The sequence below is a fragment of the Prionailurus bengalensis genome, chromosome A3, assembly GCF_016509475.1.
Source record: "Prionailurus bengalensis isolate Pbe53 chromosome A3, Fcat_Pben_1.1_paternal_pri, whole genome shotgun sequence".
Lineage (NCBI taxonomy): Eukaryota > Metazoa > Chordata > Mammalia > Carnivora > Felidae > Prionailurus > Prionailurus bengalensis.
In genome coordinates, this window is record NC_057354.1 from 72596161 (window position 1) to 72624077 (window position 27917).

General features: G+C 36.5%; 1 protein-coding gene across 3 annotated transcripts in view; it reads left to right on the top strand.

Moving 5' to 3' along the window:
* The window catches only part of ERLEC1 (endoplasmic reticulum lectin 1), a 31453-nt gene extending 4547 nt beyond the window's left edge, over nucleotides 1–26906 (top strand). Inside the window, exons 2-14 of one of the 3 annotated variants that reach the window (XM_043603376.1) lie at nucleotides 2024–2128; nucleotides 3764–3844; nucleotides 4820–4897; nucleotides 5033–5096; nucleotides 5603–5637; nucleotides 7906–8129; nucleotides 8222–8351; nucleotides 15355–15516; nucleotides 16373–16432; nucleotides 20561–20685; nucleotides 22417–22494; nucleotides 23438–23513; nucleotides 26027–26906. In XM_043603376.1, coding sequence (XP_043459311.1) covers nucleotides 2024–2128; nucleotides 3764–3844; nucleotides 4820–4897; nucleotides 5033–5096; nucleotides 5603–5637; nucleotides 7906–8129; nucleotides 8222–8351; nucleotides 15355–15516; nucleotides 16373–16432; nucleotides 20561–20685; nucleotides 22417–22494; nucleotides 23438–23513; nucleotides 26027–26098 — 1290 coding nt within the window. In that variant the 3' untranslated portion in view covers nucleotides 26099–26906. The remainder of the gene's footprint in view (nucleotides 1–2023; nucleotides 2129–3763; nucleotides 3845–4819; nucleotides 4898–5032; nucleotides 5097–5602; nucleotides 5638–7905; nucleotides 8130–8221; nucleotides 8352–15354; nucleotides 15517–16372; nucleotides 16433–20560; nucleotides 20686–22416; nucleotides 22495–23437; nucleotides 23514–26026) is intronic. The other 2 variants (XM_043603377.1, XM_043603378.1) reach the window with 2 other exon arrangements.
* The last annotated feature ends 1011 nt before the right edge of the window (nucleotides 26907–27917 follow it).

Here is a 27917-nt window from a genome sequence, read left to right on the forward strand (position 1 = left end):
CTACCCTCATTGGCTTGATAGCTCTAGGTTCTGGGTTGTCCATTCCTGATTGGCTTGTTTCCACTGTATGAGGGGTGGTCTATGGCCATATCATTATGGGTTACGCATTTATGGTCTCATACTTATTTCTACTTAGGTCTTTTGTCAAATTCCTTAGGGACACCTGAGGGGGAGTAGGTGGTGTCTGTTGCATTCTTAAGAGGAACCTTATGCCTGAGGGTGTTTGCTGTGGTCAGACACTCCCAGCATTGTTCCAAAATACAAGTTTCCCACCCCACCCAACCTCAGGTCCTATCCTTTCCCTCTCTGCCTATTTTATCCTATCTTTCCCTATTATACTGGTTGTCTTCACTACAGTAAAGGGATGATTTGGCAAGACTTCAGGCCAGCCATTGGTAAGCAAATGTGAATCCTGCTTTGAACAAGACACTGTCATACATTCTGCATATATCTGAAAAACATCAAAAGGCATTATAAATGTTATAACAATTTGTTGGTGCAACTAAATAAACGTTTCTAAGAATCACTTTATCATAAATTTGGCTTTGCAGCTCTCAGTTACAATGGTCTTTTAAACAAGGATCTTTCGTCACAATACAGGAGCCTATATAGTAATCTAAAAAAAGGCTAACAAAAGCTGATTCAAATATGTTAAAGGGCACCTGGGTGTCTCAGTTAGTTAACCATCTGACTCTTGGTTTCGGCTTAGGTCATGATCTCAGGAGTTCCTGAGTTTGCACCCTGTGTTAGGCTCTGCACCGAGTACACAGAGCGTGCTTGGGATCCTCTCTTTGCCCCTCCCCTGCTCTCACTCTCTCTATCTCTTTCTCTCAAGATAAATAAATGAACTTAAAAAAAAAAAAAGAAAGCCCCAAATATTTGCTACCTGGCCCTTTACAGAAAGTATTTGCTGACCCAAAATGTATACTAAAAAAAAAGTTAAGCAGAGAGGATTCTTAGTGATTTTTATTTTAAAAGTATTTTATCCTGGAGCTCCTGGGTGGCTTAGTCGGTTAAATGTATGTGTTCTGGTCATGATCTCACAGTTCGTGGGTTCAAGCCCTGCATCAGGCTGTTGCTATCCAAATGTGAAAAAGAATGCGCTATGTTATCTTCAAGTGTCCCATCTGACAAAATTGAGAGTACATTTGTAAAGTGCTGTAGATTTTCACATATAGATGGTAATTGTTAATAGAAGTAATAAGTATTTAGCGATGGTGTATCTATGTATATTCATTGCTTCTTAATGCTTTTTAATCCGTATTTTAACCTCAGTCTGTTGCATTACCAGTTTTTCGTTTATACTCCAAATTTCAGTTGTGTTCATTTTTTTGTTATAACACTTGGATAAAGTATGTCATCCTCCTTTTGTCCTTATTATTATTTAATATATAGAATATTTTCCCTGCCTTTGGAAATACATTTAAAAATTTTTCTGTTGACATGATGAATTACTTTGACCTAAGACTGTAAATTATTGGGACATCTGGGTGGCTCAGTCAGTTAAGCATCCAGCTCTTCTTTTTTTTTTTCAACGTTTATTTATTTTTGGGACAGAGAGAGACAGAGCATGAACGGGGGAGGGGCAGAGAGAGAGGGAGACACAGAATCGGAAACAGGCTCCAGGCTCTGAGCCATCAGCCCAGAGCCTGATACGGGGCTCGAACTCACAGACCGCAGATCGTGACCTGGCTGAAGTCGGACGCTTAACCGACTGCGCCACCCAGGCGCCCCTAAGCATCCAGCTCTTGATTTCAGCTCAGGTCATGATCTAGCAGTTCATCGAATCAAGCCCCACTTCAGCCTTTGCACTGCCAGCACAGGGATTTTCTTGGGATTTTCTCTCTCCCTCTGCCTCTGCCCTTCCCCTGTGCGTACTCTCTTTCCTTCGCGCTCTCTCTCTCTCTCTCTCTCTCTCTCTCTCTCTCAAAATAAATAAGTTAAAAAAACTAAGACTGTAAATTATTCAATGTACTACAATTTAACCAGAGAAAATAATATGTATTTTTTGTTCTTTTTCTAGCCTACAACTGGAGTTTTGTATAAAGAGGATAATTATGTCATCATGACAACTACACATAAAGAAAAATATAAATGCATTCTGCCCCTTGTGACAAGTGGGGATGAGGTAACTTTTTATAAATATATTGATAATCCCTGTCACCAAAGATATTCTTTAAAACATTGCAAACACATACTTTAAAACTGAATGACACCATACAGTGTTATTGCAATATTATTAATTATATTCCCTATTATATAGTTTTTTTTTTAATCTGTGACATTTATATTATAACTGAAGTGTGTACCTCTTAATGCCCTTTGTCTCTTTCACCCATTCCACCACCCCTCCTATGTGGCAACCACCAGTTTGTTCTGTGTATTTATGATTCTATTTGGTTTAATTTGTATGTTTGTTTTTGTTTGTTTTGCTTTTAAATTTGACTTATAAGTAAAATAATATGGTAATTGTTTTTCTCTGATGTATTTCACTTAACATAATAACGTCAAAGTCTAACCATGTTGTTGCAAATGGCAGGATCTCGTTAATTTTTATGGCTCACTAATATTCCATTGTATGTGTATACTACATCTTTTTCATCCATATTTGGATGAGCACTTGGATTGCCTCCATATTTAGATGCTATAAATAATTCTGCAATAAATACAAAATATGCACATAAAAAAAAACTGAATGACAGGTTTCTCAGTAATCCTGTTTACCATAAAAGTAGTAATCACTTTTATTATTCTTGAATTCTTTGATTTTACAGTTCAACTAGGAAAAATTAGCAACCAGTTATTAATATTTTGAATGAAAATCTAATTCCATGCTTGCTTCTTTTATAGAAATGAGGGTTTTGAAACAGCATAATTTTTAAATGTATATGTGACATTTTTTATAAAGAATTTCTAATAAATCTATAGGTACCTATACTTTTTCCCTACCTTAGCTCATGCTCATTTCTTCCTCCTGAAATGCCCTAACTACCTCTTATCCATCCTTCAAGGCAATGACTTCTTTCAAGATGAAACAGGAGAGTCAGCATGGTAAAATGAAAAGGACACCAGCCTAGGAGCCAGGAGGCTGAGGTATAGGCTCTGGTTAGCTGTGGAACCTTGAACAAATTTGAAACTCAGTACTTCCACTCAGTAAATTTATTGAGCTAATTACATAATATTTTCACAGTCTGTAAAATGGAAACATTACAAACTCAATGAGTGCTTTCTTGGGTTTTGTTCAGATTTGAAATCTGTGAAAGACAGCTCTCTGTTTCATTTTCGTTTTAAACCTTCTAAAGACATAATATACACGTGTGTGCAGTCATACACATATGCCTATGGCATTCAAGTCTGAGATGTAAAAATATATAGGAAACTGGGATGTACCTTAAAACTTTCCCATACATTTTGCAAGATTCTCCAAGATTCAACTACTCTGAGGCATTCATAGGTAGAATCTGTTCGGATGCAAGTATTTAAAACTTCTGAAATAGGTTTATAAGAATTGTTCAGGAAACTGATACTCAAAAACCTTTTTTTTAAGAGAAGAAAGAATGGAAGATTATTCTATGGCTCCATATTTTATACATCATTTCTTTTGAAAGAAGTGGCAAACCATAGGCTCTTATTAAAAGTTTTGACTTTTTTTCCTTTTTTATTCCCAAGCATTTGTGATTTGGACAATGAGTTAATACCCAGACAGCAGAGTTGGGTGAAGTTCTAGAATAATTGTAAGTATTAAACCCTAGTTCTTTCATAGGAAGAAGAAAAGGATTATAAAGGCCCTAATCCAAGAGAACTATTGGAGCCACTATTTAAACAAAGCAGTTGTTCCTACAGAGTACGTATTTTATGTTCACTTAATAAAAGTAGAAAATAAATTTCCAAATAGCCAATAGACCCTTAAAAATAATTCTACATTTCTTTTTATTATGTTGTGTCAAATTTTAAGTTAGTTGTAAATCAAATCATATTGCTTAATAGTATTTTGTTCATTTAAATTCCTGGATAGTAGATGCAGCAAACACCCATTAAAACTGATTTCAAATAATGTCACTTACCAAGTTGCTTTGAACGTTTTCTAGTTCAAAGGAAAGTTTCCTTATATGCAATTTTAATTTAAAAAAAATTTTTTTAATGTTTATTTTTGAGAGAGAAAGAGACAGAATGTGAGTGGGTTAGGGGCAGAGAGAGAGGGAGACACAGAATCTGAGGTAGGCTCCAGGCTCCGAGCTGTCAGCACAGAACCCGGCGCAGGGCTTGAACTCATGAGCTATGAGATCTGACCTGAGCTGAAGTTGGACGTTCAGCCGACTGAGCCACCCAGGCGCCCCTACTCCTGATCTATTCTTAATGCCTAAAACAAGGCTTAGCCACAGGGGGCCTGGGTGGCTTAGTAAGTGTCAGACTTAGGTCATGATCTCATGGTTTGTGAGTTCAAGCCCAGTGTTGGGCTCTGTGCTGTCAGTTCAGAGCCTGGAGCCACCCAGGCACCCCAATATACAATTTTAATTTAAAAAAATGCTAATTGTTATTTTTTTGACTATGTCAAAAATAGTCCCTAAGGCTAATAGTTATCACAGATCCCACATGTATTCTAGACCTTCACAGAGTTTTCAGATACAGCTAATTAGTGAAAACAGTGAATATGGCTTCAGAAATTTCATATTTTTCTGAGGCATAATAATGTTTCACCTAATGAAAGCTTACTCTAAATCTTGAGGGAGATCTACTCAACTACATAAAATAGAAGAAAGTAATTCAGTTGAGTTAGTTATGTGGCTTTTGTAAGTGTAAATACATCCATTTTTCTTAGATTGAGTCTTATTGGACTTACGAAGTATGTCACGGAAAACACATTCGACAATATCATGAAGAGAAAGAAAGTGGTCAGGTACGTTTTTCTTCAAAACATCAAGTATGGAACATTAGAAAATGAGAATGTTAGTAATTAGATTGATGATTTTCAAGTTATATTCTTGGTAGTTGCAAAATACTTACTGTATTTTTATTTTATTTCCAAATATAGAAAGTAAATATTCACGAGTACTACCTTGGGAATATGCTGGCTAAGAACCTTCTATCTGAAAAAGGTTTGTTTCTACAGAGTGATTTGATAGTAATGCTGGAATTTGGTTGAACGTATATACTCAAATTGGAATTTAAAAGATCTTGTTGGAAACTGGATGAATTTTAAAACACTAAAATAAATTTCTGAACAATCTCTTAGAAAAATTTTTCAAAGAGATTTTTTTCATTATTTTCGACCTCAACAAACAGTATCCTTTTTGCTACCTATTAATCAATTCTATTAAATCTGTTAAGATAATACACGTTAATGTTACATTTATATAGTGTTAGTGTTAGTCTTTTCCTTGGTTTAACATAGTTGTTATTTATGGAAATAGAAATGTAGATGTATCCCTGCAATTGTGAAATAAAATAAAAGTTGTAAGATAAAAATTATATTTATGTTTAGGATCTTCTTTAGAAAGAAATTTAAAATTAAAAGGGTGATTGAAAACTTAAGTCATTTGTATTTTATATATAAGTCCCTGGTCATTCTTTACACCTACCTTACTTTTATATTATTCCACAGATCAAGAAGCAGATGAAAAAGAAAAATCAAAAGAGGCAAGTGACAAGTGTTGATTTTTTTTCACTCTTAACATCTATTATTAGTGAGGCATGAACTTACACAACTCAAATGACAGAATTTTGTCTTGTGTTCTTTACCTATTGCATACCCCAAAGGATTGGGTCAAAGAAAATTTTCAGTATGTTAGGTTTTTCTGAGAAAAGTTATACTGTGATACTTTTATTTACTTTTAAGATCATAGAAAAATAAAAAAATTTACCAAAGATATATCTGGGAAACTTTTCGTAATAGCAGTGTATCACTTCGAGGCTTAGCAGTGGTTCCCTGTGTTTAACATTGGAAATAATTATAAATTAGAGCTTTTGCTTCTTTTCCCTTGTTTGGTCTCTATCTCCCATGGGTAAAACAGATAAACTACACAAGCTACCAGACTGCAAGCATCTTCAAAGCAGGGACTGTCTTTTATCTCTTTACCCCACAATGCAAAGCAGAGTGCCAAACATTAATATCGGCACTTCATAAGTGTTTATCAAATGTGAATGCATAATTGATGACTGACAAATAGGATTGTTTAAAAAGAATGATTCCTTAGGGTACCTAATCACAATTTTTAAATGCCCCTATAGTTCAAGGAATGCTTTCTGAATCCTAAGCACTCCCATAGAGTTATATAACCTATTGATAGAGGATATTTCTAGAAGTGGTTTCATATCATAACGATACTTCTATTAGACGTAAAGTGAAATGGCAAAGACCTTCAAAGGAATGCCTGTAACTTGAAAAGGGTGGCTTTGGGGGGAATTGATAAGCTAAGCATAGACACACAAAACATTGCTATTTTAAAAGATTTTAATTTTGCAGACTACCTTTGAGATAAAATATTTATTTACTGTGGCTCTGGAGGATAGCAAGATGGAATTCAAAGTGTGAAATGATAAAGGAAGAGGAAGAAAAGGGTAAGGGAAGAAAACTAACATTTACTGAGCCCCAATTTATAAGCCAGGTACTGTGCCAGGCATGTAACAAGAGGTAATGCTTAATTTTCCCCCCAACCTTTGAGTATGTATTATTATTCTCCTTTCACAAATGACAAAAATTGGAATTTAGTCAAAGTCAGAAAGCTGGTAAATTCAAAGCTTGACTCGGAACCCAGGATTTTCTAATTCTAGATAGTAGCATGAAAAGAGCTTACAAGAAGTATCAAAATATTTGTCCCTAGAAACATTTGTTTATTTCCTGTTTTGGAGATGGCACTGACAGGGTACCAAAGTGATACAAGATGAGCTCCCTGCCTCCAAAGAGCTTGCTTGGGGATATCATTAACAATATTTTTTTAGGCCCGTTATATTGGACTTTTCTTTGGTTTACATAAATAAAATATAGGCGCTAGCTCCTTAATAATCCTTGTCTTCTGAGGTGATCTATTTTATTCCTCCATTCAATGAAAATTTCTTCATTTGTCCTTTACTGGCTTTGAATAGATTGAGATAGGAGTTTACACTGAAAAGTATGTCTCTTAATATTAATGACAGGGAAAAAGAGTAAGCAGATTGATGAACGAGTACAGTATTGAGATTCCTGTTTTAAAAGATGGTGTTTTACTCTGTAGCCCCACTTTTTGACAAAATAGACTTCACATCTCTAGAATCTAAAGAGTAACACAGCCTTTCACTAGAAGTTTAGTATAGCAAGCTCTGACTAGACCAGTATTATAAGTTCCTGTATTTTATCTTAGTCTGTTTACAACTATTGAAAACAATTCATATCAATCAAGATATTATATTCTTTTATATAAATGTACATTTACTTAATATCTTAATTTTTGCATCAAATAAAATTTTCCCTTTTTTACTGTAGTAAACTAGCTCTGAAAATATGTATTTGGTCAAATAAGAATTCAGGAATCAAAAGAATGTTAGAGGAAGAATATATAGAAAATATGGAAATGTTACCTTTATAAATGTTGGTTTATAAATAAAATGTAGTTTCTTCCTTTACGAATAAGTGCTTCTCGGGGCACTGGATGGCTCAGTTGGTTGAGCATCTGACTTCAGCTCAAGTCATGATCTCACAGCTCGTGAGTTCGAGCCCTGCATCGGACTCTATGCTGACAGCTCAGAGCCTGGAGCCTGCTTCAGGTTCTGTGTCTCCCTGTCTCTCTGCTCCTCCCCAGCTTGCACTCTGTCTCTCTCTCAAAAATAAATAAACATTAAAAAACTTAAAAAAAAAAAAAAAGTGCTTCTTCCATCCTCACCCCCACCTCCATTTCTAATGAAAAGTCTGTCTTGTACTTTTTTTTTAAGATTCCCACTAAAAATATCGAAGGTCAGATGACACCCTACTATCCTGTGGGAATGGGAAATGGTACACCTTGTAGTTTGAAACAGAACCGGCCCAGATCAAGTACTGTGATGTACATATGTCATCCTGAATCTAAGCATGAAATTCTTTCAGTAGCTGAAGTTACAACTTGTGAATATGAAGTTGTCATTTTGACACCACTCCTGTGCAATCATCCTAAATATAGGTAGGACATGGATTCAATATTTTAAACATGAAATGCACACATGCTTTAAAGTGGCATAGGCTTAGCTTTAATGCTTTGTTCTTACCAAATAGATTCAGAGCATCTCCTGTGAATGACATATTTTGCCAATCACTGCCAGGATCACCATTTAAACCCCTCACTCTGAGACAATTGGAACAGCAGGAAGAAATCCTAAGAGTGCCTTTCAGGAGAAATAAAGAGGTAGGAGAATTATCTAACAGTATTTTCTTGGTGCTTCCTTTTCCAAATTTCAGAGCATATATCAATATTTTAATGATTCCAATAGCATAGTAGTAATTTATTTTTCTGACTCAAAATTTTAAATTCCATTTTTTTTAATGTTTTTATTTATTTTTGAGACAGAGAGAGACAGAGCATAAGCAGGGGAGGAGCAGAGAGAGAGGGAAACACAGAATCCAAAGCAGGCTCCAGGCTCTGAGCTGTCAACACAGAGCCTGATGTGGGGCTCAAACTCACAGACTGTGAGATCATGACCTGAGCCGAAATCAGACACCCAACCGACTGAGCCACCCAGGCACCCCTTAAATTCCATTTTTTAATTGATTTTAATTATTTTCCTTATTTTAGTGCTTCTCAGAAACTATTTTATCATTCTTTCACTCTCATGATTTCATATTTTAAAGTTTGACATCCTATTAATTATAGTTAAGTTTAATTTTTAGCTAGTTGACTGGCCTTACCAGATGAGCCCCTTGAAGAAATAGACTACAGTGCATCTTCTGCTTTATTTATTCTTCAACTCCTTGCTATATGTCATCAAAACATCATTCTTCTAAAAGTGTTCTTATTAAGGTCAGTGGCAGTCTTTTGGTTCTAAATTCACTGGACATATGCATAACTTGATGTTAGCACATAAAACACTGAACAGTTGCAGCTTGAACTTTCACTCCTGCCTTTACTTGAAGTCATTCTCTCTGTTTTATTCTGGTTCTTTTCTCCTGTGAACTAATCTTTGTCTGCTTCCTGCCCCCTTAAAATGTTGAACCACAGTTCTATCTGTGGTTGCCTTCTCTTCTTAGTGTCTATAGTCTTAGGTGGGCTCATCCAGGCCCACTCTACCAACTTCCATTAATATGCTCACGAGTTCCAAATGTCCATCTTCAACGTTGACCTTTCCCCTGAACTTAAACCACAATCACAATAATTAACATGTGTTGAACCTTAACAGCTATTGTGTAATGCTTACAGCAACCTCCAAGATTGCTATTATTATTTTCCTTAACAGATTAGGAAATTGAGGGATTCAGAGAAGGGAAGGGACAGATGATGGATTAGAGATGAAAATCAAAACAATCTGGTTTTAGAACCTGTCCTCTTAACCACTGCTCTATGCTATCTTGCTTTTCATCTCTTCATTGGACATAGCCAAATACGTTTTAAGTACTCTCAGATTCATATCTCTCACAATGACCCTTTTCCTACCTTCCCTATTATTTGCGAAGAAATGTCACTTCTTTTGCAAATGAGCAAATGAGCCAGGACTTCTAATGGACTACCCCAGGAAGAGATAACTGTTTCCTCTTCTTTGGTCCTATATTTTATTCAGTCTTACATTATAGCACTTACATAGCTAAAATTGTTTTTCCTATGATTCTTACATTAAGATCAAGGGAAAACAAGGTATGCTTTATTACTTTGGGGTTTCCAGCTCCTTGCGCGATACCTGGTATTCTGTGGGTACTTAACAATGGTTTCATTAATCACTAACATTCCGCTCCAAAACCTCTTTCTTCCCTTTCTCTTGAGTACTCATTGTACAATTATTGCCAGATTCTGATGGGTGTGAATACTGCCATTCTGTTAGGAAAAGAAAATTATCTTAACATTAATCAGCGTTTGATTTAAAGTGCTCAATTAAAAGACTGGAGATGGATTTCTCTTCTGGTCTTCTCCCTAATAGTGATTTAAATACGGACAGGTACTTAAAAGTCAGCTCAATCAAAATGCTTCACAAATCCCAACTTTAATTACTCTTCAGGGAAGAAATGCCAGCTTACTTTCCTTTAATTAATGTTTTTAATATGCCATTTGAGAAAAAAGTATTTTTAAAGAGCTACAGATGGGGGCGCCTCAGTGGCTCAGTCAGGAGAGCATTCTATTCTTGATCTCTGCGTTATGAGTTTAAGCCCCACATTGGGTATAGGGATTACTTAAATAAATAATTATTTTTAAGAAATACAATGAAAAGCTACTGTATTTCAAAATACTTAGGATCTTTAGACCCTAGATCCTAGAATACGTGTTGTATATGAAAACCTTAGGTAATACTGTAGGTAAAGAGTTATTTAAAACTGATCTTTTTTTCCACAATCTTTTCTTTTGTAAATCTGGTTTGTTTTTTTTTAATGTTTATTTATTTTTGAGACACAGACAGAGCATGAACGGGGGAGGAGCAGAGAGAGGGAGGGAGACACTGAATCCGAAGCAGGCTCCAGGCTCTGAGCTGTCAGCACAGAGCCCGACACGGGGCTCGAACTCACAGACCGTGAGATCGTGACCTGAGCCGAAGTCGGACGCCCAACCGACGGAGCCACCCAGGCGCCCCTATAAATCTAGTTTATTACATGTAACTTTTTTTTAAATTGATATTTAGCATATGGTTTGCCTTTTATTTATTTACTCTTTTAATGTTTATTTTTGAGAGAGAGACAGAGAGTGGTACACAAGCAGGGGAGGGACAGAGAGGCAGGCAGAGGATCTGAAGCAGGCTCTGAGCTACAGCAGAGAGCCCCATGCAGGGCTCAAACTCACAAACTGTGAGATCATGACCTGAGCTGAAGTCAGATGCCTAACTCACTAAGCCACCTAGGTGCCCCTGGTTTGCCTTTTAAATTTGGATTAAGCTTTATCATAATGAATTTTTCTTCTTTTTTAAACAAAAATTCAAATCTGGCTAGCAGAATTTTGGTTTCAACCTAAAACTAATGTGACACACTGTACATTAACTAACTGGAATTTAAATAAAAACTAAAACAAAGGAAAAATAGAAAAAAAAGAATTTTGGTTTCATGTCGTACCTGGTTTTTTGTTGTTGTTGTTCAGTTTCACAAGAAATGGTTTATTAAGAGGACTTATGGACAAAACCTTTTGGGCTTTGGCAATTCGAATAGATCTCCACAATCCCACCGCCTGCAAAACCTTTTTTATAGCCCTAGAAGCTACCAGTACATGCTGAGGGACCGCCCAGAATGTTTAGGAATAGGTGTGAGTAGAGAAACTACTTGCTAGATAACCTACTAGATAAAGTCCTAATGAGATTAAAAAAAAAAAGAATAGGTGTGCATCATTGTCATATCGCCAGGGCAGATGAAGGAAGTTTTGCCCCATAGGTGTACCTAAAGGTGTGGTTGAACAAGAAGAAACATTAGTGGAGCCTCCAGGAGGCTTCAGGCAACAGAGGGGTCATCATGGCAGATTTGTCCAAGGTGACATTACTCTAGCCCACACACTCTACCCTATGTATCCAGCCCTTACAGTCTCATACACCCAGCTTTTCCATGATATTCCCTGAGCCAGCAGAAAAACGCTCTTTGCAGTAGGGGCTCTTTGTCCAAGTTGAAGGCATAAACCACAGCAGCAGTACAGACAGCAAGAAAAGAGACTTATGTTGACACAACCAAGAATGGAGTAATAATTTTTGCCACCATCTCCCTCAGACTCTAAACCAGTTTGATAACTACTGGTTGCAGTGGGCACAGGACCATCTAATGTGTGTATCTCTTTGTGCATGTCTTTTAATGCGATAGTGATACTGCCTGAATTACTAGGCATATACATGCAACATTCAGTGTGAATATAGCACAGGTGCCCCCTTGTGCTACGGTGAGTATATCCAAGCCCATTCTACTCTGTAATATAGCTTTTCACATCAGTGTAATCTCTGTATTCATGAGTGTCAGGCTATAGTAACTATTGTTGAGAATCCTCTGGATATAATAATTAATGTGTGGGGCATCTGGGTGGCTCAGTCGGTTGAGCATCTGACTTTGGCTCAGGTCATGATCTCACGGCTCATGGGTTCAAGCCCTATGTCGAGCTCTGGACTGACAGCTCAAAGCCTGGAGCCTGCTTCGGATTCTGTGACTCCCTCTCTCTCTGCCCTTCCCCCACTCATGCTGTGTGATGCTCTCTTTGTCTCTCAAAAATGAATAAACGTTAAAAAAATTTTTCAATAATGATTAACGTCTCTATATACCATTTCACATCTTCTTTGCCTAAACATGGTACAAATATTACTGCTAAATGCTTGTACCAATGAAAGACAGCATGGGTCCATCGTGCCTTTAATAGGGAGTAAATTTACAGAGGCTGTTATCGTGCTGGCTTTGTTGTTATTGCATTAATTTGAAGATAACTGGACTATAAGGAGTCCATTTTATGAATTTCTAAATGCTACTACAAAAACCACCATCGCTTTTATTGGAATAATTTTTCTTAGAAATGCAAGTAGATGCTGTGTCCACAAGAAGGAATAATAAATGGTCATGCTTCTATTCTTTTTACCTCTTCCCCTACCTGAGCTAGAGGTTTCGTTGTGCATTATTAATGTGTTTCCTCACTAACCTTACTATAGGTCTCATGTATTCTAAGTAATTAGCTTAGTCTGTTAGACCTTAGCTCCTTAGGAGCAGTGACTCTGTCTGCTACATTTTTAATACTCAACACTTTAAAACAGTGCCAGGAGCATAGAATGCTCTGAATGTAGAAAGTCTATACATAAAATCCAAGGTCCTTTCAAAGAAGTAAAGATGCCATCTTGGCAATCTTTGTTCTTCTGTAATACTGGAGGAGAGAAAGGATAAGGTCGTTGGTTTCTAGAGTAACCATCCAATGACTCCTACCAGCCAAGATAGAAGAAGAAAAACATAGTTGATCAATGGCAACTACAGCAAGTGAAAAGGAGATACCATGTCCACTATACATTTATTTGGAACTCTTTTTAATTTTTTAAATTATTCAGTTTTAATTGGTATACTCCTTTAATCCTGATGTAGATTCATTTTCTCTCCACTCACAGTCAAAACATAGTTTACTTCTGGATTCTAACTCATTATTCTCTTTCATAACTATTCTTTCTACCCCACTTATGTCATTCCTTTAGATTCTCTTCATCTGTGGCACTGGGTTACTTCAACTTCTAATGTGGCTCCGCACCTCGGGATTTATTCTTACTATTCCTTCCCTGCTACAGTATTGCTTAAAAATCTGATCATGCCATATTTTTGTCTAAAATCTAGAAGATGATAGAGCATCACATAGTTTTCTTTATCATTAAGTACCTGCCTATCTCTTCAGTTTTAAATATTATGCTACACCCCACATCTTTGCTCTTTTTTAAAATGTTTATTTACTTATTTTGACAGAGAGAGAATGCACTCATGAGCTGGGGAGGCGCAGAGAGAGAATCCCAAGCCAGGCTCCACACTGTCAGTGCAGAGCCTGACACAGGGCTTTATCTCACAAACCATGAGATCATGACCTGAGATAAGATCAAGAGTCAGATATGCCCAACCAACTTAGTCATCCAGGGGCCCCCACATCTTTGCTCTTAATGTCTTCCTCAGGTTCACATGCATAAGTACACACAAACACAAAATACAAACAGACATTCACATAAATCACAAATTATTCATGTTTCAAGAATTAAAAGTTTTCTCTTGATGAAGTCTTCATGTTTCATTTCTTCATCAAAATCTGTTTGAATCATTACTACCTCTGTGAATCTGCTGTTCCCTGAACCCTTTAGTGGGCATCTTCCATAACCGAATTGCAGAGTCCTTCAGGACAACAACCAGGTCCTGTTGCATGTTAATAATTATAGTTAATATTCATATTTACTCCCATTCAGCTCCTCTTTACCCTGCTTCTTATCTTTTATTTACCCATAGTAACCACATTTTCCAAAACTAAGTATAGAGACAAAATCTAGTAAGTAGCAAAATACTTAAAAAGGCTAAAATCTTAGTGAACTTCTCTCTCTGCCCCTCCCCTGCTCACATGTACACGCGCCCTCTCTCTCCCCCTCTTTCCCCCCTCCCTCCCTCCTTCTCTCTCTCTCTCTCTCTCTCCCTAAATAAATAAATAAGCTTAAACACTCTTGCTTTAAAAAATAATAATAGTAATTGGGGCTCCTGGGTGGCTCAGTTGGTTAAGCATCTGACTTGGGCTCAGGTCATGATCTCACGTTTTGTGAGTTCAGGCCCCGCGTAAGGGCTCTGTGCTGACAGCTCAGAGCCTGGAGCCTCTTTGGATTCTGTGTCTCCCTCTCTCTGCGCCTCTCCTGCTCATACTCTGTCTCTCTATCAAAAATAAATAAACATTAAAAAACATTTTTTTAATAATAATAATAATTGGGACCAAACTGTATACATGTGTGTATATATCTATACATAAAATTTTCACTTGTTTTCACTTAACAGTATATTATTTCTATATAACTATGTCATAAAGTAATCTTCTATAGTGTTATTTTAATTATCTCAAATATTCCATTGCTTAAAGTACCAAAATTTATTTAATTAATTTACTGGTATGGATATTTTTGTTGTCCACAATTTTTTGCTAACGTAAAGAATGTCACACTGAATGTCATTGAAGCTAAGTCTTTGCACCCATCCATAGTGATCACTAACTCAGAATAAATTTCTAGAAACAGGTCAAATGTAAGCACTTAATTAAGAACAAATAGGTAAGTACATAATAAAGTATATACCATCAAACTGTACTCGAGAAAATTGTGGAATTTTACAGTTTCATTAGCAATATTTTTTTAACAACAAGGAAGGTTATGATGTGCATTTGTGTATATTTGTTTGTATTTGTGTGTATGTAATGTGTTTGTGGTATTTCTAGTAAGGTAGAGTGCTACTTAGCTTAGGTACTTGCACTAGAATAATTCTAGCTGCTAAAATCAAAAAAAGAAGGAGACAAAACATATGAGGTGGAAATTATCCCTGTATGTTAAGAATGGCCATCATATCCCTAACCGGTAGATGGAAATAACCTTTGTCTAGAGCTTTCTCTATTGTATTAAGTGTTGCAAAATTCATTTTTTGACAACACATTAAAAATAAGAGGACAACTTTTATTTTCCAAATTTCCTATAGTTAAAAATAATAAAGTCATAACTGAAAAAAAAAATAAGTATGGTTAGAAGCCCTTAAACATATGTGTTTAATTTTAGGAAGAGTTGCAATCAACCAAAGAAGAGAGATTTCCAGCAATCCACAAACCCATTGCTGTTGGTTCTCAGCCTATGCTCACTGTTGGAACAACCCACATATCCAAATTGACAGATGACCAACTCATAAAAGAGTTCCTTAGTGGTTCTTACTGCTTTCATGGGGTGAGAAGTGAGCCTTTGGTTTAAATATTTATCTTACAGCCTTCACTTGTATGTTAATTAGTCAGGACCCATTAGCAGCACTGAAAAAAGTTTTCATCTGTAGAGAAATGGCAGGATTCTGGAAGCCTCCTAATAGACATTTTCTCTCTGCATCTTATATAATCTAATTTGTAGCCATTATGTTCTCTTTACTCACAAGCTAAAACTTGACCTTTACTTGACAGAAATTACGTATATATAAATAAATCATGTGTGATTTGGGTTAATTGGTAGAATGGGCATCAGAGATTATATGGCATAAAAAAAATTGTATGGTCTGCATTTTGGTTATGTATCAATCACATTTAAAACTTGAGTTAACATCTACAAAGGTTAAATTTTGCCTTTAATAGACTAGTAGTTACAGTGGGAAATACGCTAAGTGGAATTTTCATTTTATTTTATTTTACTAAGGCAGTACAGCAGCTATACTCCGTATTTGTCTTTTTTAAATTAGTATTTCTCAGTAATTTCTCTTTTTATTATTGAAGTGTAGTTGACATACAATGTTATATTAGTTGCAGGTGCTATAACATAGTGATTTGACAATTCTGTACATTACTTAATGCTCATTATAAGTAGTTACCATCTTTCACCAGATAATGTTATTTCTCAGTACTTCTCAGTAACTTTTTAATTTTAATTTTCAACCACATTGTTGCTAGTATCATTTTTTTATGTTTATATATATGTGTATATATATTTGTTTATATATATATATATATTTTTTTTTCCCATCACTGTCATGTTGCAATATTGAGACAGACCCCAATCCCCCATTCTCTATATTTAACTTGATCTTTTTGCTTTCTCGTAGGGTGTTGGTTGGTGGAAATATGAATTCTGCTATGGCAAACATGTACATCAGTATCATGAGGTATGGAATAGCCTTTATATCATTCTACCACTAGATAAAGTTTTAAAAATCTTTTGTGAAAAAAAAAGAGGGGAGATGGCATTTTAATTATGAAATGACTTAATTATGAAAATACTTCAGGGGCGCCTGGGTGGCTCAGTCGGTTAAGCATCCGACTTCAGGTCACGATCTCGTGGTCCGTGAGTTCGAGCCCCGAGTCAGGCTCTGGGCTGACGGCTCAGAGCCTGGAGCCTGTTTCAGATTCTGTGTCTCCCTCTCTCTGCCCCTCCCCCGTTCATGCTCTGTCTCTCTCTGTCTCAAAAATAAATAAACGTTAAAAAAAAAAAAAAATTTAAAAAGAAAATACTTCAAAGTGTCTGTAAGTTCCAGAAAATGGAAAACTTGGTGTTAAGTAAATCAACCATCTTTTTTTTTCTTTTTTTAATGTTTATTTATTTTTGAGGGAGAGAGACTGAGTGTGAGGGGGGGAGGGGCAGAGAGAGAGACACACACACACAAAATCCAAAACAGGCTCCAGGCTCTGAGCTGTCAGCACAGAGCCCATCACAGGGCTCAAACCCACAAACCATCAGATCATGACCTGAGCCAAAGTAGGATGCTTAACTGATGGAGCCACCCAGGTGCCCTACTAAGTCAACCATCTTAAAGTAAGGTTGTTTATTAATTGCTCAGATTCTTGTATTACTGTGACTCTGGAGGAATAATAAGCTATTGTGACTAACCTTGTTAGCTTGGACCGAGAAATTAGTAATTATAATTCTTTAAATTAACAAAGTAAAAAAAAAAAATTAACAAAGTGAATAGTAAGATAGTACATTATGGCTCAGGCTAGGAAAATAGGATAAATACAGCAAGTTTCTCAGCTAAAAGAATATACCATATCATTTAAGTTTAAAATCAAATACGTTTTATTGGCTTTTGATTCTTCCTTTTTTTCTAATTTCATAAATCAGATAGCATATTCTCCCACATTTGAGCCAAGCTGTTCAAATTCTGAACTTCAGCCCTTATTAAATTTATCTGTCACAGTTGTACATTGGTAAGCAACTGTTTGAAATTTTTTTTTTTAATTTTTTTTTAACGTTTATTTTATTTTTGAGACAGGGAGAGACAGCATGAGTGGGGGAGGGTCAGAGAGAGAGGGAGACACAGAATCTGAAGCAGGCTTCAGGCTCTGAGCTGTCAGCACAGAGTCTGATGCGGGGCTTGAACTCACGGACTGCGAGATCATGATCTGAGCCGAAGTCGGATGCTTAACCGACTGAGCCTCCCAGGCGCCCCTGTAAGCAACTGTTTGAAGACAAACATTAATTAATAAATATTTACCTTGCTGATAGGAGATAAAAGGCTGTTTTTATTCCTCCAAAGAAATAATAACTAGTAATTAGAAAATACTGTGTTTGCCCTCTTGAGTTGTTTTAAGCCAGTCTTAATTTCCAAAGCAGACCATACCAGGAAAGATCATCAACTCACCTTCCACATTTAAATCATTCCAAATTTATGAGGCACCTATAAACTAGGAAATTTGTTTTCTTTACTTAAACCTAAGAAGTACCATTTTACTCTTATTCCCATTTATTCTTGCTGCTTTATAAATGTTTTATTTATTTTTAGTAACATTTATTAATAGGAAAAAAATTGCCTAACTACAATCCAGATAATGTGCAATGGCTTTTTTTTTTTTTAAGAAAATTTATTCATTTTTTTCAAATTTGCATGGCTAGTGAAGAGGGGATTTATTTTTGTTTTAAGTTTTTTTTTTTGAGAGAGAGAGAGAGAGAGAGAGCAAGCATAAGCCAGAGAGGGGGAGAGAGAGAGGGAGAGAGAAACCCAAAAAGGTTCTGCACTATCAGCGCAGTGCCTAACGTGGGGCTTAATGTCACAAAATTTGAGCCAAAATCAACATCAGTCGCTTAACTGACCGAGCCACCCAGGTGCTCCACGATGGCTTTTTTTTTTTTTTTTAATTAAAGGAATACATACCAGAAATTTAGAATGAATGGTAAAATTCTTGTCTACCATTGTCCCATTTCCTAAAAGTAATTGTTCTTGATGTTTTCTTAGTTAACCCTCCACAAGAAAACAAATGCCTACATGTAAATGTTGGTATAACCTTGTATTTAGACAGAAGGTATCTGCTAAACACACTGCTCTGCGTTTGTTCTTTTCAGTTAGTGTCTTGGAGATCTTTTCACAACAGCAACAGCTGATCTCATTCTTCTCAGCATCTACAGAGCATTATGTCTATACCCACAATATATTTAGGATATAGGTCTGTAGATCTCTACAGACCTTTGAATTGTTTCCAGTTTTTCTGTAATAGCATTTTAGTGAGCATTTATAAATAGTTTTGTTGGTAAACTTTTGCAAGTTTACCACATTCATATTCATGAAGTATCTCATATTCACAAGGCACATTTCTAGCAGTGTGCTTGTTAGGTCAAAATTTACGCATACTGAACATTTTGGAAGACATTCCCAATAACAATGGCTTTTTTCCCCATACACTTGCCAGCACTAGATTTTATCAGACTTATTTTGCCCAAGGTTATATAACTTAGAACTTTCCGAAGGATGCTACTAGGAGCTTTGGGAGATATAAAAATAATAGTAGCTGATGAATATAATATTCATTGTATACCAGGCACTGTTCTAACTATGCATATTACCTCATTTAACTCTCATAACCACCCTCAGAGGTGAGTATTATTATTCCAACGTGAGGAAACGGAAGCAATAATTTAGTAGCTTGCCTAAAACCACATAGGTAGTAAATGATAAAACCAGAATTCTAACCCAGGCAGTGTTGTTCCATATCCAGCCTCCTTAAACACTTCACCATATGGCTCCAATCCCTGTCTATCTATTAACTTATAGTCCAGTTGCTAAAAGACTGTTAAATGGTTCTTTCTTCCACTAAGCAGTCAGCTCTGCTGGTAGCAGTGGCTCTGCCCAGTTCATCTGCCATTTATAAGGGTTTTTAATCCTACTCATCCCTTGTATGCTAGTGCTCAGCATGGTGCCTGGCATAAAATATAAAGAAGGAAAAGAAAGGGAGGGGAGAGGAAAGAAAAAGGAGAGAGAAGGAGGGAGATCCACATATAAGATAGTATATAGTTACTGTTTAAAAAAATAACAAAAGTTTGAGTACCTGGGTGGCTCAGTCAGTTGAGGAGCAGATTCTTGGTTTTGGCTCAGGTCATGATCTCAGGGTCACGGGATCGAGCCCTGTGTTGTGCTCCACACTGAGTATTTAGCCTGCCTGGGATTTTCTCTCTTCCTTGCCCCTCTCCCCCTCTTGCGCTCTCTATCTGAAGTTTTAAAAAATAAAATAAATAAATACATAATAAAGCAAAAAATTTAATAAAAAATAATAAAATCTGAATGGGGAAGAGGGTTTGTGAACAGTCTTGATAAAGAAATAAGCATGATGTCAAATGAATAATGTGAATACTAGTATAACTTAAAGATTGGCATTTGAAAGGGTAGAAGTACGATGAAGATAGGTTCATTGTGGCTGCAGGGTAAAAGATACAGGCCAGAGATTTAATTAAGAATCACAGTAGCGTGGCACCTGGGTGGCTCATCAGTTGATTGTCCAACTTGGGCTCTCACAGTTCTTGTGTTCGAGTCCCACATCAGGCTTGCTGCTGTCAACAGTGCAGAGCCTACTTTGGATCCTCTGTCCCTCTCTCTGTTCCTCTTCTGCTTGTGCTCTCTCACAAAAATTTAAAATAAGAAAAAAGAATCACAGTAGTATGCAATTGTATCATCTAGGTATAAGTGATTAAACTCTTGGTTGAGGAGGTAAAATATTAGCATTGGAAATGTAGAGGAAGATTCTGAAGCCAAGAACATCCCCAGGAAAATAATGTAGGAGACAAAGGAAATAGAAATAACTGCGTTTGGTGCTAGCCTGACCGGAAAGCAGTTTCATTATTCAGAAAAACAAAGAATAAAGAAGATAGTGAGCTCAGATTTCTACTCATCAGGTTTGACTGACATCTAAACACACACACCCAGTATGCAGGTGGAGATAAGGACTGTAACTTACAGGCAGGCCATCAGCATAAATGTCCACTTGATAATATGAAGAATGCATTATCACAAGTATTTTTCATATATCAGGACAAGGATAGTGGGAAAACCTCTGTGGTTGTGGGGACATGGAACCAAGAAGAGCATATTGAATGGGCTAAGAAGAATACTGCCAGAGCCTATCACCTTCAAGATGATGGTACCCAGACAGTCAGGTAAAGATTAACTTTATTTGTCTTTGGATCTGATTAGTAGAATATTTAAAACTCAGAATATTGAAAAGCATAAAATTGAAACACTTAGGTAAAATCTCTGGTCAGTTTTTTTAAGGGACATCTTTTAAGTTAGTTTTCTTTTCCTAAGGTAATAGTTAAGAACACAGTTTCAGAAATGGGGAGCCCTGGATTCAAATACTGGCTCTTCACGTACTACCTTGGGCAGATTACATAATCTTGTTAAATCTCACTCTTCTTGTCTGCTAGTATTTGCCTCATAGGATTGTTACAACATTTAAACACGGTCATTTAGGTAACGCATTATACCTGCAAAGAGCATGCCATAAATTTTGGCTGCTGCCTTTAGCAGTGGTGGTGGCATGGTAATGAGAATGGTGGCAGTGGTGATGGACACAGTGGCTCAATTCCACATATTAAGTCTGAGACTGTTGTTATAAAGCATTTCCCTTTTTAATGTGTAATCTTTACCTCTTTAAGTTAGTTAATTCTACTTAAATGTACTCCAGGGGCACCTGGATGCTTCAGTTGGTTAAATGTCTCTTAGTTTCAGCTCAGGTCATGATCTCACAGGCTCATGAGTTTGAGCCCCACTTCAGGCTCCCTCCCTCCCCCTACCAACAGAGCCTGCTTGGGATTCTCTCCCTCTGTCTGCTCCTTCCCCACTCACATGCACTCTCTTTCTCTCAAAATAAATAAAAATAAAAAATAAATATCTGCTAGCATGTTCCTTTGTTACTTTACCTTTGTGAGGTTATGGTTGAAAATAAACAGTGACTTTTTACAAAACTACCTCACATCTTCTCTGAGTTATATAGGTATATCTTGTTATAGCAGAAATAAATTAATCTCTTATTTCTCAAGAATAGCTAAGCTTAAGTTTTCCTTGTAGTCTCTTGCCTGGCAAGTTTTAAATTATCCATTCTTTTCTCTTTATTGGGCATTAAGTTTGTCCGTCCTAGCAACATGGTATTGAGAGACTCTGTTTTTAGAATGTGCTGACTTTGGGGCACCTGGATGGCTTAGCTGGTGGAGCACAAGACTCTTGATCTTGGGGTTGTGAGTTTGAGCCACACATTGGGTATAGAGATTACTTAAAAATAAAATCTTAAAAAAAAAAAAAAATTGGGGGGTGTCTGGATAGCTCAGTCAGTTAAGCATCCGGCTTCAGCTCAGGTCATGATCTCAGTGTGTGGGTTCCAGTCCCACATCAGGCTCTGTGCTAATGGTACAGCGCCCGCTTCAGAGCCTCTGTCTCCCTCTCTCTCTGCCCCTCTCCTGCTTGCTCTCTCTCTCTCTCTCAAAAAATAAATAAACAATGAAAAAGAAAAAAACAGAACGTGCTGACTTTTGGGGCTGACCAAAAAGTGCTGAAGGATGGGAAGGAGAGAAAATTGTTCCACAAAGTAAACAATATACAGGGCTGAGGAAATGGTTAACTTCAAAAAGACTTTTTAAAAAGCAATTTAACCTTAACTGTTTGTATACAGGTAGATAATATGCAAATTGAAGATTACTCTTATCAGGTAAATCACTCTGAAATATCTCAGTTTTATAGTCTCCTTATAAAATCTGAAACATTTTCTCTGTAACATGACCCTAAAAATATTTTATAACTAATGCAAAACTGATCCCTCTAACCATCTTCTCATCACCACCAGCCCACATGACACTTACTCTGAATGAATGAACTTGTTTGTTTCTCTGATTTAGGATGGTGTCACATTTTTATGGGAATGGAGATATTTGTGATATAACTGACAAGCCAAGACAGGTGACTGTAAAACTAAAGTAAGTTAGACCATCAACTTGTGCTTTATGCTTTTCTCTTTAATCTGTATCCAGTGTGAAAAAGTCTACATAAATAGGAAATATAATTGTGAATAAACACAATTATATTTCTGCATAATAATATGGATTAATGTAATATGAAAATAATGCTTTATTCTGGGGCGCCTGGATGGCTCAGTTGGTTGAGCATCCGACTTCGGTTCAGGTCATGATCTTGTGGTTTGAGTTCGAGCCCCAAACTGTGCTCTGTGCTGACAGCTCAGAGCCTGGAGCCCGCTTTGGATTCTGTGTCTCCCAATCTCTGTGCCCTTCCCTGGCTCACACTCTGCCTCTCTCTCTCTCTCTCTCTCTCTCTCTCTCTCTCTCTCTCTCAAAACTAAGTAAACATATTTAAAAAATTATTACTTTATTCTAAAGTATTAATTAAGGTGCCTGGCTGGCTCAGTCAAAAGAACATGCCACTCTCTTGACCTTGGCGTTGTGAGTCCGAGCTCCACACTGGGTATAGAGATTACTTAAGAGAGAGGGAAAGAGAGAAAGAAACTTTAAAAGATAGAGAAAGAAAAAGATGGTTCAGTCAGTTGAGTGTCCATCTCTTGATTTTGGCTCAAGTCATGATCTCATGGTTCGTGGCTTCAAGCCCCATGTGGCTGACGGTGAGGAGCCTGCTTGGGATTCTCTCATCTTCTCTCACTGCCCTTACCCCGCTTGCGTGCATGCATGCACTCTCTCTCCCTCTCTCAAAACAAATAAACTTAAAATCATTTTTAAAAATAAAATATAAAAATTATTTTAATATAATTATTTATTTGTAAGTTATGATTGTTAAATGATATCAGTATTATATTAAATTATACAGGAGATAAGTTTTTTATAGCTTAAGAGGAAAACAAAAATACTTTTGTATGGTTTGGGCAGTACTTTAAAGTACTCTCTGTTTTAGGTGTAAAGAATCAGATTCTCCTCATGCTGTTACTGTATATATGCTAGAGCCTCACTCCTGTCAGTATATCCTTGGGGTAAGTAAAAAAATAATACTCAGGAATTCATTTTGGGAACATGTTTCGATTTTTAGCATTAAGTCTAGAAAGGACCTTCAGTAATGTCCAAAATGTAATATAATCCCCATGCTATCTCTGTAAAACCTAAAATCTTTTTTATTAAGGTACAATTTACATAAAATAAGATGCAAAGATCTTAAGTGCTGAGTTTGATACATTTTGATAATTTTATATACCTATATAATTATCACCCCAAACAAGGTATCTTATCACTGCAGAAAAAAATTTTATAGCCCTTTTATGTTAATACCCCTCAACCCCCACAGATACCCCTTTCTGTTTCTCACACTCTAGGGCAGTTTTGCCTGGTTTTTTATTCCCTACGAATGGGACCATATAGTATATAGTTTTTTATGCCTGCCCTCTTTGACTTGGCATGTTTTTCACTCACCCGTGTCACTCCAGTACTTCATTCTCTTTTTGTTACTGAATAGTAGTCAGTTGTATAAGTAAATCACATTTGCTGATCCATTCTTCTATAAAGACATTTGGGTTGGTTCTCATTTTTTATCATGTAAATAAGCTGCTAGGAACATTTTTTTACAAGTTGCTTTGTAATCCTGTATTTTCATTTCTTTTGGGTAAGTACCTAGGAGTGGAATTGCTGAATCATAGATTAGATATATGTTTAACTTTTACCGAATAGCTGTCCAAATGGCTGTACCATTTCACACTCATACCAGTAGTGTGTGAGAATCCAGCTGCTCCACATCCTTATCAACATTTGGTAAAAATAGAACTACCCTACGACCCAGTCCTTGCACTACTAGGTATTTATCCAAGGGATACAGGTGTGCTGTTTTGAAGGGGCACATGCACCCCACTATTTATAGCAGCGCTATCGACAATAGCCAAAGTATGGAAAGAGCCCAAATGTCCATTGATGGATGAACGGATAAAGAAGAGGTGATGTATATACATACATATATATATATATATATATATATATATATATAAAGAAGATGTGGTATACACACACACACACAATGGAGTATTACTCAGCAATCAATGAAATCTTGCCATTTGTAACTACGTGGATGGAACTAGAGGGTATTATTCTAAGCGAAATTAGAGAAAGACAAATATCATATGACTTCACTCCTATGAGGACTTTAAGATACAAAACAGGTGAACATAAGGGAAGAGAAGCAAAAATAATATAAAAACAGGGAGGAGGACAAAACATAAGAGACTCTTAAATATGGAGAACAAATAGAGAGTTCCTGGAGGGGTTGTGGGAGGGGGCGTGGCTAAATGGGTAAGGGGCATTAAGGAATCTACTCCTGAAATTATTGTTGCACTATATGCTAACTAACTTGGGTGTAAATTTAAAAAATAAATTAAATAAAAATACCCCTCCCAAAAAAAGCTACATGCAAAAAACAAAAACATTTGGTATTTTCAATCTCTTTTATATTTAGCCATTTTAGTCATTTTAATATGCATTTCCCATATGGAAAATGGTGGCAAGCACCTTTTCATGTGATCTTTTGTGAAATGTCTAGCCAAGTCTTTTTAAAGAAAAATTCTGACACTTACTCAAACAGTCTTTATTCAGGACTATTGGCAGTAAGTGTCAAGACTATAGTAGGGAAGAGAGATACAGCTTAACTCCACTTACAGCAAAGACAGCTCAGGATATACAGCCAAACAGAAGGTGGAGGAGGGGAGTTTCAATGGATGGAAAATTACTAAGAGGAGAGATCAACATAAACTGACTTGATAGGATTATTGCTGAAGACAGGCCAGGATGACCAGCCATCAAATGTGAGAGACGAGGAATTTGATCAGATACGGAGGATGATTAGATGTTGAGAGTGTGGGGTTCTCTCCACACTGATTCTTACTACAGCTGGACTCAGCAGGCCCAAGACAGGGCACAAGTACAAAAAGAAGCCTACGAAAAGGGACCGGGGGAGCCTAACCTTAGTTTGGTCAAGGAGAGTCTGTCATCTGTCTGTCTTTTACCCATTTTTATTGTTATTGTTTATCTTCTTTTTTCTAGGAGTTCAAATATATTCTGGGTATGAGGTCTTTGTTTATAGTGCACATTCTTTTCCTCAATCTGTGGCTTGCCTGTTTATTTTCTTAATGTCTTTTGATGAGCAGAAGTTGGTTTATTTGATAAAGTTTATTTTATCCACTTTTTCTCTTTTATGGCAAATGCTTTATTTTGTTCTGAGAAAACATTGCCACCCAAAAGTCATGAAAATATTATGCTGTATTTCTTTCTAGAAGTTTTATGGTCCTACCTTTGGTTATGTGATGCCTAACTAGCTTTCTGTGTATTTTTCCTAGTCAGAGTTCATTGAGCTTTGTGTATTTATGGGTTGATATTATTAATCATTATACTTCTGTGAATATACATTTAACAACTTTATATACATGGATTCACATAGCAAAAGACTACCGAATAAAGTAAGTATTCAGTTTAACAACTTTTTAATGGTTTTCTTATTTTTGTTCTTTAGGTTGAATCTCCGGTGATCTGTAAAATCTTAGATACAGCAGATGAAAATGGACTTCTTTCTCTCCCCAACTAAAGGATAATAAAGTTTGGAGAAAGATCATTGACAGTCATGATGATTTCTGTCTGACCATGTATGTGTCTCATAGAGTTCTTAGCCATTGGATCTCATCTAAAGGATCGTATAAAAGGACTCTCAACCACTTTGTGAATATAAATGTGTATATAAGAGGTTATGGATAAACTTCTTAAGGCAGATAGTTGTCTCATTTCTTTCATTTTTGTCATGTCTTATGATCCGATCGTGTTTTTTGCTTGGATAATGTGATTCCAAAATAAATTTCATCCAAGCAGTTTAGAGTCCAGCCTAATGAAATGTCATAATTGTTGTGCCTATTGAAAGTTTTTAAATAATAGATTTATTATGTAAATTATAGTATATATAACTAATGAACTAAAGATAATGAAGAAAGAAATTGATAGTAGGTTGTTTAAATGGGAGACCATGTAAAATATGTAAATTCTAGTGCCTGAAATCCTTTCTACAAATTTTTATTTAGCAACTACCAGGTGTTAGACTAGAAACTGGGCACATAGTAGAGCCTCACAACATTTAAGTTTTCTTCACCTCTGTTAATCTCAAGAAACTCTTATTTGTAATAGATTGTTGCTCTCGGAACTTTTATCTGTTTCTTTTCCCCCAAGATGTGTACCTGGTATAGACAGTCAGAGATCCTTCTCTTTTGACTTAGAATGGTTTACTCCCAACAAAACGCACTGTGCTGGCCATCCTTTGTATTTGCCTACTGTATACTACAGATTTTAGTTCTGGACAGTTTCACAGCATAATATTTATTTTAAAGTGAATAAAATGTTCCCAAGCAGTGTTGTCATGTAGTCAATGGCAGATTACTCATTTCCTTTATTTTCTCCATCCCCATGTTGCACACATTATCTTAATTGTATTTTGGATGTACATATCTAAATAAGGAAAGAAAAGTAGCTATAAAATACTTTTCCTCCTTTTCAGTAGTTCTGGAGAAAGATATTTTAATTTGAGAAATGGTTAATGCAATTGATTATTGCAGGGCTGTTTGTAGATTTTCACGTGAAGCAGCACACATAGAGAAAAAGCACACACTTTGCACTCAAACTGAAGTCCACATACTCTCTAGCTTACTAGCTGTGTGATCCTGTACCAATCAGTTAACCTCTTTGAGACTCGCTTCCTCTTTGGTAGAGAGACTGCGTCCTTCCAAAGGGGGTTGCAGAGTGCATTCATTTTACTGTATGTAAAACCCCAGGCCCAGTACTAGACACCAGGTTCCCAGTAAGAGTTCCTTTATTTCCTAATATCGCCCTTGTCTCCTATTAATAGAATAAGATCAGAGACCACAGCCGTCAAAATCTATTTCTTTAGTAAATTAGAATCGTACTTCTTACATCAATGAATTAAGACAAATAGAATTACCCACATTTGGATAATAGGTATAGGAGGGAGGGTGTGAGGGTTGTGAAGGTTGAGTGCCAGAAGACACAGAATATTCAGGCCAAACTCTTCTGTTAAAAAGGGGAAGTGGGGGGGGGGGGCAGAGATCTAAAAAACTGTATTGGATAATTTACTGAAGAAGATTCTTAAAAATAGAAGTTGTAATTTTTTCAAAATAAAATGTTTTTTTAAAAGTAAGTTGGCTTTCTCTCTGGGCTAACAGCTTCAACCTGTTTAGGAAGGGCTAGGCCAGCTCTCCATATTCCTTCTAAATCTTGGGTCCCTTATATGAAATCTCATTTGATCTCTAAAGTCTGCTTCCTCCTCTGCCACTCTTCTGCAGAAGCAGCTGAGTTCCTAATAGGTAGGAGAAAGGGCTCAGCTACGGTATGCCTATTGTACTTGG